This window comes from Nanorana parkeri, unplaced genomic scaffold, assembly GCF_000935625.1.
Source record: "Nanorana parkeri isolate BGI_ZX_2015 unplaced genomic scaffold, ASM93562v1 scaffold75, whole genome shotgun sequence".
Lineage (NCBI taxonomy): Eukaryota > Metazoa > Chordata > Amphibia > Anura > Dicroglossidae > Nanorana > Nanorana parkeri.
In genome coordinates this window covers 1,552,892-1,567,838 of record NW_017306343.1, presented here as the reverse complement: position 1 = coordinate 1,567,838, position 14,947 = coordinate 1,552,892, and the positions used below count along the sequence as shown (strand labels likewise).

At 39.5% G+C, this 14,947-nt stretch overlaps 1 protein-coding gene across 1 annotated transcript in view; it reads right to left on the bottom strand.

The window, feature by feature from the left end:
* Nucleotides 1-14,947, bottom strand: part of PLXNB2 (plexin B2) — a 56,042-nt gene that overhangs the window by 15,993 nt on the left and 25,102 nt on the right. Inside the window, exons 9-16 of the mRNA XM_018576736.1 lie at nucleotides 14,100-14,267; nucleotides 13,097-13,217; nucleotides 9,316-9,546; nucleotides 7,108-7,284; nucleotides 5,654-5,790; nucleotides 5,055-5,155; nucleotides 3,749-3,978; nucleotides 3,195-3,373 (exon numbers count right to left, since the gene is read on the bottom strand). Of these exons, the coding sequence (XP_018432238.1) occupies nucleotides 3,195-3,373; nucleotides 3,749-3,978; nucleotides 5,055-5,155; nucleotides 5,654-5,790; nucleotides 7,108-7,284; nucleotides 9,316-9,546; nucleotides 13,097-13,217; nucleotides 14,100-14,267 (1,344 nt within the window). The remainder of the gene's footprint in view (nucleotides 1-3,194; nucleotides 3,374-3,748; nucleotides 3,979-5,054; nucleotides 5,156-5,653; nucleotides 5,791-7,107; nucleotides 7,285-9,315; nucleotides 9,547-13,096; nucleotides 13,218-14,099; nucleotides 14,268-14,947) is intronic.

Below are 14,947 nucleotides of genomic sequence, written 5' to 3'. Positions count from 1 at the left end.
GGTAGAACCACCGCCAGCTACAGCAGAGGCACTGGGTTCAGACCCGGTTCCTGACACCTATTTTATATTTGTTTCCATTAACATAGCATAAGCTGGGGGGAAAAAATGCTTCTTGCAGTAGAAATAGCTTATACTCGGGTTAGGGTTTTAAAGCCCGTTTCCACCTTTGTATGCGATTTGCAATTTTTGAGGTAATGAAGAGGTGCAGTGATGATGTATATATGTGCACATTTTCATGACTCACATTTTAGCCTTTTCTCGATTTTTAATGAACCTTTAATTAGGCCTTAATCCTAAAAATGTATTCACAGTAAAACCAGTAAGACACCAGGGTCAGATGGTAATGAGGCTTAAAACAGCTCTCCCTTCCTTGTCATTGATTGTAACATGATCATTGAACACTAGCACAGACTTTACAGACAAAGCACTGTCTGGGGATGGGGGGGCGGGGGGACGGACTCTGAATACTAATGAATGGCAGAGGTGAGAAAGAGCTTGCAAAACACAGGCAGACATTTTTATATGAGGATATGAGGAAGAAAGCTAGCAAAACAAGTGTGTGTGTTCATACACAGCAACTGCATATGCCTGCTTCATGTACAATCAGTGTACATTGTAGGGCTGCAACCAACTGATCTGTTAATCAATGAGAATAGTTGTCAACTATTCTCATTATCGATTAGTTGGTTAGATCCCCTAGCTCTCTCCTCCATGCTGAGAAGAGGGCACAGCAAGCCAAGGGCGGGTGCAATAGCCAGTCTGCGGAATCTTGCCACTGGCGGCTGCCAATCCCTGGCTGAAGCTATTCCAGCGCCATGTGCTTACAGTACAATTATTATAAAAAAAGGTGGGAAAGTGTCATTTTCAGTCTGACAAATTCTGCTGCGGGAGGTTCGGTGCATTACCATTCACTTCAATGGCACCCCAAACGCACCTCCTACCCAGAATGTGATAGCCAGCACGGTACCACAATGCTGTGCGTTCCAATGCAGTGTGATTGCAAAACAAATTAAGCTTGCAGTCTTATTCTGAAGTAAACTTTGTAACACTGCAATCGTGTATTATAAATTAAGGATGGTATTTCATTTTTTTATCTGATTAGTTGGCTGATTATTTGATCGATTAGGAAAGTAATCATTAGTTGCAGCCCTAGTACATTGCTGGCATATGTTTTTTTTTAAATACCTCTGCAAAAAGGTGGAAATTGGGTTAACATTTCTTATTGTTTCTATTAGGGATGCACCGATACCGGTATTTTGGTACCGAGTAACGAAATTTTTTTTTCCGGTACTTGCCGATACCAATTACTGATTAACGGAAGTCCCATTCAGGAAGGTAATGACTCGCCACCTGGCTTCCTGATTAGCCGGGAAGCTGGGCTGCGTGTAAAGAGTCGCCACCCGGCTTCCCGATTAACAAGAAAGTCCCCTCTTACCTTAGTATGTGCAGCCTGTCACCCCGTCTGGCCGGCCAGTCAGGAAGCCGGGCGCCGTGTAATGACGCAACGCCCTGTTTTTTCGATTGGCCGAGAAGCTGGCTCCATGCTCCCTCATCATCTCATGACCGGCTGGGTACCGGAGGAAAGCCGTGTTCTCGTTGGAGAGGCCCCGGGGGTGACAGGCTGCACATTCTAAGGTAACCTTACCTCAGAAGGCCAGCTTCCTGATTGGCCATCTTCCCAACCAATCAAGAAGCCGGATAGCGCGTCATTTCACGCTGCCCGGCTTCCTGATTGGCCGGGAAGTCGGCTCCATGCTCTCTCATCACAATTGACGAGAGAGCATGGAGCCGCTTCCCGGCCAATCTGGAAACCGTGCAACGTGAAATGACGCGCTGCCCGGCTTCCTGATACCGGAAGTACTCGTGCTAGGCATCGGAGCATTTAGGCGAGTACTCGCCCAAAAACTCGGAATCGGCACCGATATCGATACTAGTATCGGTGCATCCCTAGTTTCTATGTCTTTGAAATGTTAAGAGGGGCTGTGAGAAGTGAGAGGTCTGAGCTGGCTAGCCCATTGAATGTTAATGAAGCTCATCAGATAAACACAATCCTCAATTTTCAGTCCCGAGACTCTCCATTGGGACAGAAAAACCTGGAATCAGCCATCTTGCCTGATTTAAGAAAACATCTAAAAAAAGATTTAAGTTATTTTTCAGTATGCTGTGTGAACAGGAACACAAACATATCAGGGGGTTTTCTCAAACTTGACGGCAAAAGTGGAAATACACTTTAAGGAGGAGTTTTATTTTTAATACCTTAAAATGGCCGACAGGCTTGCTTCAAAGCCCGAAGGGGCTGTATACATTTCTATTCTAGGCTGACAATACTTCTGTAGACATCCATGTTGCATTTGAATAGTTTTTGAATGATACATTTGCAATCTTTTTCTTTTGCCAATGTAAACATGTATGTTCAGAAATACATGAGCTGCCACTGCAGAGCTGGTTTTGAAGGTTACATTTCCAGGGCTCTGATCCTGGCTTCACTAACTAGTGGGTCACTGACCAGGAACAAGCATGCATGCAGTCTGAATTTCTATTCTACGTGCTTCTAACATCACAATCAGGATGACAGCCCTGCACTCTTAAAATTAAGTCAGCAATGGCAGTTCTGATATTTTGATTCTTACAACTTCACTTCAACACTGAAAACTAAATTGAAATGTATGTGATACATTCGTAAAACAGGGACCAGTGCATGAAAGGAGCTACAAAGACATTTTATAAACGTACATGCAGACAAGCCTACAAAGAGCTGTGCTATAAAGACTACAGAATTCTTATTTTAGATTTGAAAATTAGAGCCGCTACAATACCAGCAGTGAGTAGGGAGTGCACCACTGCTGTGGCAGAGAAAATAATGTATTTCTAAAGTAGCCTTATGTCTTGAAATCCACAAGACCTTGAAAGTTATGACCAAGATTTTTTTTTTTTAATAAGAAACATTTATCATACAAATTAGTATATCTCAGACCAATGCCCCACCAAAGCGATATCTTGGTTTTATAAAAGGAAGAGCAATAACCCCCATTCACAGACATAACTACAGTTATCTTCAGTGCTCTTTGGGACCCAAAATATAGGCCCACTCAGTCAAATAGGTGTTGACGCCATTCATACAAGGTGTCACATGGCAGTATGCTGGATCTTGTGTGAATAACTTTACATATCACAGAATCAAAATGAGCTCTTACCTTCTGAGCATCAGTTTGGGATTTTTGGCCACGTACTGATCCATTAACTCTACAAACAGCGTCCTCATTATGTCTGTGTAGTATTCCAGTTTACCATGCAAGGCAACTGTTAGCAGTGAGGCAAAGTAAAGCTTTTCCCTGGCAGAGAAGTCTTTCTGGCTTTCCAGAGTGTGGATGAACTAAGAAAGAAAAAGAGATTTACAATTTCAATGTACATAAAATACAAACTTCTACCCCGCAGCTCTGCTCCTCCTGCTTTTATACATGAATAATGACATATCTTATTTCATTTAGCACATTTCAAATATTTTCTATAATTGTGGCAATTTTTTGGGAGAAGTGTTTGCTTGATTAGAGCCTGTGTTTGGTAGCTAATAATTCCATTTGATGACCCTGCTTCTATAGACATCGCAATGCTAGTTCATTCATCTCCCTCTTAGTGCAAAACTAGTAGATTCAAGAATCATAATCGGTCAGAAGCTAAGGCGATTGTCTAATGCCAGCGCCAAGAAGGAAAATTAGAACACTCATACCTACTGCTACTGAATACTTACAATAGTCAGGAATGACTTGCTGTTCAGGAGATTGGAAAACTGATTGAGAGCCTGCTCTACAGTTTGGCGTCTTGCTTCGGGAATATCCAGTTTGCCAGTGATCATTACATCTTTTTCTCCATCTTTTGATGGCCAGAAGAAAACCCTGTCTGTATAGGTCTTGTAATCCAGAATTGGGATGCCAGCTTCATTGAGGTCACTGGTCTGATCTTCCATCTCAATCATGAGATCTGAAAAAAAAATAAAAAAATATATATACATAAACCGTAAAAACTTGATATGACAACATGCTAGTAGTTAGTGTCATTATCTGGTCTCGATATCCCTGAACGCCCTGTGAAAACTGTATTTTGGAGCTGCCACATATTAGGCTGTATGGTTTTACTACTATTGCTATAAAGCCTCATGAGACATCATGCACATAGTAACATGGAGCTAGAGCCTCAGGTCGAGAGGTGCAAGATTTTTAACATGACCGACATTCAAGGAGATTAAAAGGTTGTGAGCAGTAATGAGGTAAGCATTGTCTTAGGAAGTCATGACAACCAGAGCATGGAGTGACCAAGGCTTGAATCTATAACCGAACATAACACCTAACTTACTAATGTCTCTTGTAAATTAGAGTGACAACAGTTACAATTCGGTTTAACACAGATTTATTTCTATCAATTTCAACCTCTAAGACATTTGCTTTATAAATATGACTTACGTCCACATCCTATTGCTTAAGGGTGCCTACTCTATGCATTTCTGAATCCCATCAGTCTTCCATTTACTTTGCCAGCTGTTTGTGTTTAAAAGTGTTATCAGAAAGTGCTATTTACACTGGGTAGCAGTGTGCTCTATTTGGAAGGCTTTGGCACCCTGGAAACCCTTAACATACATCAAGACTGGCCATGGGTATATATTGGCCATTCCTGGATGTAGCTTGGTACATATGGCTAGCAAAGAATTAACCACATACATATGGTTAACAAACGCCAAAACCAGATGCAGGATTTTCACATGGTGCTGGGTTTGCTGCACAATGCAATCTTTACCTTTTGAGGTATGTGCTTTCATTGACATTTTTAATGCAGGAAAGGAAAAGGGGGTGGAGGGATTCTGGGTTGTTGATAAAAAGTTGTGCATATCCATTAAAGATGAAAAAAAAGTGCACTTATGTGGGGTATAATTTACAATCCCCCTTTAATAGCACTGCTCATCCCTAAATACACACTACATCATTAGGGGTTGGGTGAAACAAGGATACATTTCAAGCTTATACAGCAAAGAGCAATTTTCACAAGAAACAATCCAATATTACCTGTAAATTCCTTCTTGCAGCGATCTCTGACACTTTCCTCTAATCCTTCCAGCTGCTGCCTGACTTTCTCATACTCCCTCTCGGCCTGCTGACTCTTCCTCCTACGGAAATAACAGTGATCTATTAGAGACTCTTTCAAGCACACCAGACCAGTAATGAAGTAGGCTTGCTGTACAGAACATACATTTATTTTTTACAGGTACAAAGCAATGGTCTTGCATGGGATGTATGCTTGTTAGACTTACAAAAATAACCATTCCCAGAAGATGCCAAGAATAGCAGACCTATTTGAGGACATGCGTAATTGCTGACAGCTTTGCACACCTGTGCTGAGTGCTGGATCGTACTTTTATTACACATAATTTATAGCTGCCTGGAGAATTTTGTTCTATTTCTTCTATTTAACCATTGGTTTGCACCTCTTTTGAACAAAACAATGGTAAATGAACTATGCTGACATATACAAGCAAGATAATCCAAAGGAATGAAAAGCTAGTTCATTTAAAGATATTCCACTGCTTTTATATCCAAAATAGGGGAAGCCACAGAGACACTAACATATAGTAGTACAGCTCAGCAAACTAACACAGATTGCTTACCGATAGAAATAAATAGATATACCAATTATTAAAATCATTGGTATGAGGACCACAGGAATAATGATATGCAGAGGTATTACTGGAGACTGTCCGTATTCTACTTTTCCCAGGACCCATTCTCTGTTCCCAAACTGAACCTAAACATGAGAAAAAGAAAACACCATAAGAGAAATCTTTGACAAAGTTCCCAGTAGTATTCAGTGCGGCAGAAACTACAAGTCAAGGAGGTTGCATTACCTTTATAGAAGGGCTAAACTACTCAATAGTGGAAAATTCAGTTCCGAGTGAAAACCATCAGAATAAAGGTTGAGGGGAAATATCAGCTGTCCTTCCTTACTATAGTCCACCACAATCCATTACTAGTGTATTTGGCTTGAGGCTGCAGGTGGATATTCCCCACTCCATGAGCTCTAAATGTATAGACTGATTCTGAAATTTAGAAGGTGGAGCCTAAATCTATATGTTATATTGATGGGTGCAGGGGAGACAACTTGCCAACATATTTCAATATTGGAGCTCCAAGGCAACAGATGTGGTTGGAGAATTCACTTTACAAGATGTAATGTTTCCCTAACCAAAGTGAATATGTATGTTTGCCATTGCTGCAAACCCAATTAATCCAAGTTAAGCATTGCACACAATAAAGAATGAAATAACATAATATAATTCTGAGTGGCATTTCATGTCATGTAGCATTGCCAGAATGGAAAAACATACACCTATGCACACAGCCAGTCCACTTGATGGCCTGTTTCTCCATCACAATTGGCAGATTAGGGTTCCTCAGCACAGTGCTTTGTGCTAAAAAAAAATGTAATCTACAGTATAGTCTATTGAGAACTATGTGCTTGAAGTTGTGCACACTGCCAGTTCCATGAGAATTCTATCACTGACAACAAATCGAAACCACACTGATTGGGAATCAACATGATGAATACATGGGAGGTGCAGCTGTCACTTTTCCCTCCTACAGAGGGAGGCAGGCTGCAGCTTGCACAGTGCAATAATGTATCTATATAAATTATAAAATGAAAAAATAAACTTAAAATAAGAAATTAAAAAAACTTATTACTTAAAAAAGAAAAAGATTATTTTAATGAAAATATAGTGAGGAGTGGTATTTTTCTGCACACACCTGCTTTCCTGTCAAGGTTATACTGTAGAAAGACACTTCCTTTTGCCAAAAAAGAACAGCTAGCATGGATAACTGGCTACGTTTTACCCTTTCATAACCAGAGGTTATTGAAATCTAAATACCCAGTTCAAGTTTAGTGAATTCAACATTTTTTTTTTAATATACGGTTTATAATTTATAGACTACTGAAACATTTCCCTTACTGCCCACAGATGTCCTGAAATCTATTTGACAAGCTAGTCATTTTGCATAAGGGGCAGCAAGATGCAATTAGCAGGAAACTGAAGGACAGATCTGTGTTAAAGAAAGCAGTACATACTGTGAACTCTGGCAGGTTGTCTGTGGTGTCCCTCTTATGGCGTCTTCTGGGTTGAGGCTGCTCTTCAGGTGGAACACAGTATAAATCTGTTAACGTCAAAGTACTTATCTTGCAAATACTTTCTCCAACATACGCTTTAGCTTCTTGCATTGTCATTGCAGCATTCAGGTCTTTTCCCTACAGAAGAAACCAATAATGTGCATCAGCTATCAGCTCAACCAGTCATTTCCTGATCTATCAAGTCCAACCATCAGTGAAATTTAAGATATAGAAGGAGAATGTGCTGGGTACTCTGCTGGCTTGTGGACTTCAGCTAGGAAATCTCCCTGCTATAGTTCCAAGCTCTGCCCTCTTTGAAATATTCCCATCTACAGTTTCTACAACATAATAGTGTGGCATCATTACCAAAAATGTAAAATTAATTTAGTTTGAGATATAATTTACGTTGTTAAAAGTGAAGACTGTGCTTGCACTACAGTGGGATGAAAAAATGCTGCAGGGGGCGTGGGTAATAGCATTGCTACAACCGATTGACAAGTCTGTAGCTCAAACCTAGTCACTCCCACTGCTTTTTGGATTGATGCCACTTACTCTTTTTCTGGGACCCTCCTACTGTAAGCTGCAGTGTCTGGGAGGGGGAGAGTGTGAGACAGAGGAGGTAAAATACTTTTTTTTTCACTTTATGAGACTTGTGCTTTAAATATCAAATTCAGTTACTATGTAGAGTGTTGTATAGGAGGCTTTTGGTCCAGAAACTACAGTGTATGTCAGTTTGCCACATTAACCCCTTCATGACTGAGCTAGTTTTCAGTTTCTGTTCATAAATGACTGACACGCTTTTTACATTTTTGCTGTGTGATTCTTCCACAGCAGTAATATACTTTCTTACTAAGTGTACCCACACATATTATATGTTGTTTTTTTAGAGGACAGATAGGGCTATATAATTATATCAAACATGTACCTAACGTCTCACTTAGTTTGAATCAAATAAAAAAAGAGGAAAAAAACAAGAAAAACAGTTTTTCACAAGTTTTGATTATTTTTTTGAAATTCTTTAAAATAATTATAGTATAAAAATATATTTATATATAATTATTTTCCTAATTTTGTTTTACACTTTTTTTTAATACTTTGTAAAAAAAAAAAAAAAACTTTTTTTGTCGTCAGTTTATATCAAGCAGTCACTATGACTGCTTGATAAATTAACTTTTTTAAAAATTTTTGGCTATTATTAGGCTGCTCCAAACTTAGGAACAGCTAATAACCTTAGCGACTGATCCTGACAGCATGGCAAATCTCACTAAAGCTCTTTGATCGTGCCTAAATGATACATTTCAAGCAAAGAGATACATTGTATCTCTTGTACCTCTTTGCTTGAGATGTATCACATAGCTTCATAGACATTGGATCAGTCTATCGAGCTGTTAAAACGAATAGCAGAGATGTGACTCACTCTGCTACCTCTCTGCTATTTTCAGCTGTCAAATACGGGATCGCTATTTAGCGCTCCCGTATTTGCATGTAACGGCTTCATTCTTTCATTAATGAAAGAAATAAGCAATACTGAGGCATTCATTAATGACTGGCAACCGCTGAGAATCAGCAGTTACCGGCATTACAGAGCCTGATATAACTCGTCACGTGCAGTGTACGTGGCCAGTCATATAGGCACAAAGTGCCGGGACGTACAGTGTACGTCTCCCGCCACGAAGGGGTTAATGTATAAAATACGATAATACCATACTTAATAATAAAAACCTGACATTACTACACAGAATAAAGAAACAAAAGAATCGGAAAGGGTATAAGGGTTCAATTCAGAATTGATCTCCAGTTAACACTTTAAATACAGATATAGGTAATGTTTCAATTTATGTCACTTCGGAAGCTTTTTATTCTTTCCTCACATGCATCATATAAAAGAACTATTTACAGATTAAACTATAATCTATCATAAATGCCTTTTATATCTCAATTTACAATACCCTAGTGATCATTATATAAAATGTACACAAGAGGGCACTATAAGCAAATGATATAATTAGAAGGATCAATATTATTGAGTGCATGTTTTGATTTCCATTTGCTACAAAGAGTGGATTGTGTTTTCATAATGCTTACTGGGAAAAAGAAACTTCTAAAATGTTATACATAAAGCCGACATATAAAAATACCATGCCCATCGTACACAATGGCATACATTACCTTGGCATGAATTAGATTATTCACTTGCTTCATGATGCCATCAGTAAAGTTATCAAAAGTGGGATCGGCAATGTAACTGAAAGAGAAGTCAGCTGCCTGCAGAGGTGATTCAAAGCCATCCATTTTAATCCAAGAGATAACCTCAGAGTTCAGGAAATGTTCCGGTACTTGTGGAGAGGAGAATATTATCACTGTGTCATTGACTTTCTCAAGGATGTCTTGCTTTTCTATCTGTAAAGAGTAAGGGAAAAACACTGATCTCTCCAACATAATGAGGGCGACAGCAGGACTAGGAATGTTTCAATGTTTCAAAGGAGCCAAGATAGATCAAGGAGATGTTGAGTGACAGTGAAATAACCAATAATGAAGCGAGAAAAGTAATAGAAAAGAATTACTATAATGGATAAAATAAATAAAACATGGAATATCTTTGAAAGATTAATAATGAGCAAGAATGAGAAGTTAAAAAAAAAATGTAAAAATAATTATATACATTAAGTGCTTTTATATGTGTAAGACTATACATTGTATTTGTCAAATATGGCCATTTGTAAGAATGAGACCTGATAACAACTGAAAGGTAGAGATTGTCTTGTTTCCTGGCAAGAAGAAGCTTCCCGTATTTGCCGCCGTATAAGGCAACTGGGCATATAAGATGACCCCCTACTTTTTGTGTTAAAATATAGGTTTTGTGCTATACTCGTCGTATAAGACGAGTATAGCCCAAAATAATGTTTAAATGCACCCACTAACATCCATGTGTGGCTCGGGGTTAATTTTCAGTACCGTAAGCAGTAACCCGAGCCACACTCGGGATTACAGTCTCTTACCTTGTCCATGATCCCCGCAGTGTCCTCCATCTTCCGGGTTCCGTCCTTCAGCTACATACAGTATACCGCGCTGAGCCAATCACGGCAGGCTTTGTATTCATTAATCCAGGCCTTGTATTAATGAATACAAAGCCTGCCGTGATTGACTCAGCGCAGTATACTGTATGTAGCCGAAGCTACATATAGTATGCCCGGCGTATAAGACGACCCCCGATTTTCGGGTGATCTAAAAACCCGTCCTATACGCCGGCAAATACGGTATTTTAAAAAAACTCAAGTTTTGTACAAGGTTTAAGCTTGGTTTTGTCGCTTTTCTTAAACTAAAATAATAATAGCCATATGGCCATAATACAGAATAAAGCCTCTGGTTTCCCACAGGACACACGCAGACCACTAAAGCCTAAAATAATATATCTGGGTTTTAATAAGTCTTCTCACTAATTTGGGGGCAACGGGAAGATGAACTGAAATGTCTCTGGTCAACAACCTTTTGTTTTCTGTACATACCTTTGCCTCTAACATAAGCAGATCAAACTAGGGTTTTCTGGGCCACATACATTCCTGTCCCTCTTCCGTTGAGGTCCACTGGCAATTTAAGCTGAAGGAAGCCCCAGTTCATTCTATAGTCCATAAAGACTAATCTACCTTGCATGATCTTGCAGTTAAAATGTGAACTATTTTACAATATAGTTATGTCAATAATCAAAGTACCCTGGTGTGGCCCTTATGATCTCATGTGGACTTATTCTGTTTTATTAAAGGAGCAGTATTGGGAGTGTAAAATATACTCCTCTCACTACTTAAGGTGGGTATACACGGTTCTATTTTTTTTGTTTAACCTGCGGGCTGAAAAAAATAGAACGGACTCCTTACGAGTGTTCATCGAGAAATCACCTGCTGTTTCTATTGCATTCTTACAGTGGCTGCCGTAAAATACCTGAACGGAGCTTGCAGCTGATTGGCTGCTAGCTCCAATCAGCCAAGAATTTTCTGACCCGCTCCTTCGATCAGCTAATTGAGGGATACCACAGAAGGGTACCGACAGTTGATCAAGAGCTGGCCAAATTTTGCTGCATGTATAGTCTACTTTGGAGCTGGCATGGGACTCTGCAGCTGTCCTCCGTGGGCTCTATACACTGAGGGCTGTGAGATCATATAACCACTGATAAATTCAGCTCACAGTCTCTACCCTGCAGAGAGCAGTGACAGTCTTTTACTGTTCCCTGAAAGTTCCCCTTCCGCTTTCTGTTCCCCTAGTGCTCACTGAAAGGAACAAACAGGGGAAGGGGCAGGCTCTGGTTCTAGAGAGGCAGAGCCAGTTGTCAGTCAGTCACCCGGGTGGATCCTGTGGATACTGTTGGGATCCTTCCTGGCTGCAGTGCAGCTTTGGGTCATAGGGGTATAATAGTAAATGTACTCCTATGACCCAAAAGAGAAGTAAAATTAAAAAAGGTTTTGGCCTTATTTTCTTTTAAGCCAATGTGCTTCACTTGAGTTGGACATGTCTTTGCTAAGTCAGTAAATAATCACAAACTGGTTGGAATGAATGCAAGGGCCTGTTCTTAGCTACATATCAATATTTAATCAGCATGAATTATTTAGCAAGAATATAAAAGTGTCAGGTAAATGCATCTACAGTAAATCAGACAACCTTAATTATGATTTTTAAGTTGGTCCAAAAACCCACCTGATCTTTAATTTTGTTAACAGTAGGGAATGATTGAGACTTTTACTTCCTGTCATGACCACCACTGCCACTGGAACTAAAATTATATGAACCTCCCCAACAAGGATGCAGACAACAATAAAAAAACTCTGACAAAAGGTTCTAAGCAGGTGAAATGCTGTGTTGTGACTAAATGCACACCCAGGCGTTCAGCGGTGCATACGTGCATGTAACAACAGCTAAACCCTGCAACATCTAAATGCAGGATAAAGTGATCTGGGAAGCATTAAAGTGGTTTATACTTCCAAGATAACGTCTCCTGTGTTTAATGCCGGAGTCCCGTGAGCATGGGGACTAAGAGGGCTCCCTCTGGGTCTTACTGGCTGCTGATTCTTAGACATTTATGCCTCTTTGCCACAAAGTAAATCAACGTCTCTTCTTTATACAGAACAAACAGCCAAAACAAAGAAATGTCACAGAAGCAGCTGTCAGGTAGACTCCTAAGGAAGCTTGCTCCACTGAATGGATAAGTATTTGAGAGCTGTAACCCTTTTTTTTTTTTAAATGGGAGCAGCAGAACCAAAATCAATTGTGTAATAAAGAAAATAAATCTGTTTACCCTCATTGCTGAAAAATAGTTTGTACGCATGCAATTTGCGGTTAACGGAAAAATACTAACGTCATTGCTTTTTACTTCTAAATCCGAAAATGACATCGCCAACTATTGAGAGCAACTATTGTGTGCTTTGTTACTGCATGCACATGCTACGTCCGCATCTCAGCCTAAAGGAGGAATTCTGGACAGAACTAACAAGGTGTAGGACCAGACACCCCGAATTTTGTCATTTGTCAATTAGTAGGCTGCGTGTGTCTTCCCCCTAACGCTATTCATTGGGTCCTAAAAGGGTATCTAATCCCCCCCCCCAAAACAGAATTTAATATAGTGCAGCTTTCTAGCCTTTAGATGTGGTGGCTGCATTAGTTTTCACTTTTAAAGGCGTTTTCCTTTATTTGTACCTGGTGATCCTGCCAGTGACACACGTTTTGGACTTTGGATGACCATGCTCACTCTCCATACTGTATTCACAGAGAAGCAGCGTTGTCACCATAGGCTGCTTTCTGGACTTAAACATTTAAGAGTACATTTGTACTTGAATAAACTGTACTTGGCCTGTAAAAGAACCAATGCAGCCACCATATCCAAGGGCTGGTAAGCTGCAACATATTACATTTTGCAATATATTGGGGTTAAGTATCCTTTCAATATGTGTGAAAGACCACTTACCAATTGAGCACCGTCCCCATCCACCTGTCTCTTCTCCCTTCTTGACCGTATCATCGCCATCATGCTGAAATTCTGGACAAGGTTAAATCCCATACCAGATATGGTGATGTATCTTCCTCCACTATTTACAAAGGCAGATTTCATGTCAGTTGCATTTAAGATGCACATTTCAAACATTTAATTACACACACTTTAGACTGAAAGTCAACTGCTGCTAAACAGCACTGTATTTGAATTGAAATACAATGACAAAAAAAATCACTGTTTACAATGGTTTCTGGAGACCACATACCACCGCCTATCCAGAAATATGCACACTAAGTGTGATAAACAACCCTCAAGTGATTCTATTAGGAATTATACAGTATACAGTATACTAACCCCAAAGCTTTACTACACATTCTTGCGCTTTGCTTTTCATTAAAATGACTAAATTTGACATAGTCTACAGTCAATGGTGACATTCACATCTCGGAGACATACTGCTGGGTGTTGGACAACAAGCGGGTCACACACACCAGTAGAATTTTGCTTGAAAATGTTTTTGGAACGTCCGGTTTTCTAATAGCTAATGGGGTCATATTGATGATTGTTTTCAACCATAGCAAAAAAAAAAAAAAAAAATATTGAAGAAACATGAACAAAAACTTTTCTCCAACAAATGAAATTCTAACAGTGGATTTTCATTAAGGAAAATCCATTTCCAAGATCAAATGTTAGAACCAAACCACTTTAATCAAGTCTGTTATGGCGTTATCGAATGTTCTGATGAGTTATTGTATGAACTCTCGTATGAAAATATCCCAGTGTATGGCCAACAAAGGAAACTTCACCTAAACTATTTTGAGTTAGTATTACGGTGTTTAAAGCTTTAATAGATGTATCCGGACATAATATTTTCCTTTTTTTGTTGAATACGGAAACTCATAAACCCTACCTGAACAAATGCCCCTTATGAGATTAGGAAAAAGATACAATTCAGCAAACAAAAGAAAAAAAATACCTGGCAAAGCTTTTTTCAGGGTAAAATTGGTGGATAGATGGATTCCTTCTGTAAAAGAACTGCCCGGCTTCTATCTTTGTGAAATTGCCATAATGCAACCTGATTCTCACAGCTCCTTCCTTTTTACCTGCACCTGTAACACAGACTATGTCTGTACCAAATGTGATGCTGTAAAGAAAAATTATGAGAAGGTCAGAAATGTAGAGTTATGCAGTGATGAGATAAAACTCATTAATACACAGCTTTTGAGAGACACAATGAGAGCAGGAATGCTGCACAAGGCAATACACATGTGCATCCTTCACTCATGAAGTGCTCAAAGGCAGATAACAGGCTTGTTTTTCAGTAAACCATATGCCAACTTGGGCACCCTTGATGCTAATACAGCTAATTATATGCATATAAGTTATGAGAAAACACAAATATACCCCAGAGAGTAGGTATAAAATTCTAAAGAGCAGAACCCATTAATGATACCACTGTTACTGTTGTCATTCTGTGCAACACAACTTCCTAATTTTACCCACTGGGAATTAATCAGGACTTAAGTACTTTCTCAGATGCAAACTGAAACAGCATTTATTAAGGTTTATCAGTGGGGGTTGGTGCTCTACCTAGTGCTATAAAACAAGGACCTGTCTCCTTAAACTCTTAAGGAAGCAGTGGTACCAGGGACACAGATCCAAGGTCTTCTATCAAGTGTCCTGACCTCTGGTGTTCCATAATGAGTAAAAACACCTCCATTGTAAAGAGTCCCAAACTTTATTCTGTACAGCAAACCTATCATAATGCAATATGTCTAATGACCAACAAGTTAAACCTGAATTCCAGCTATAAACGCCCCCCCC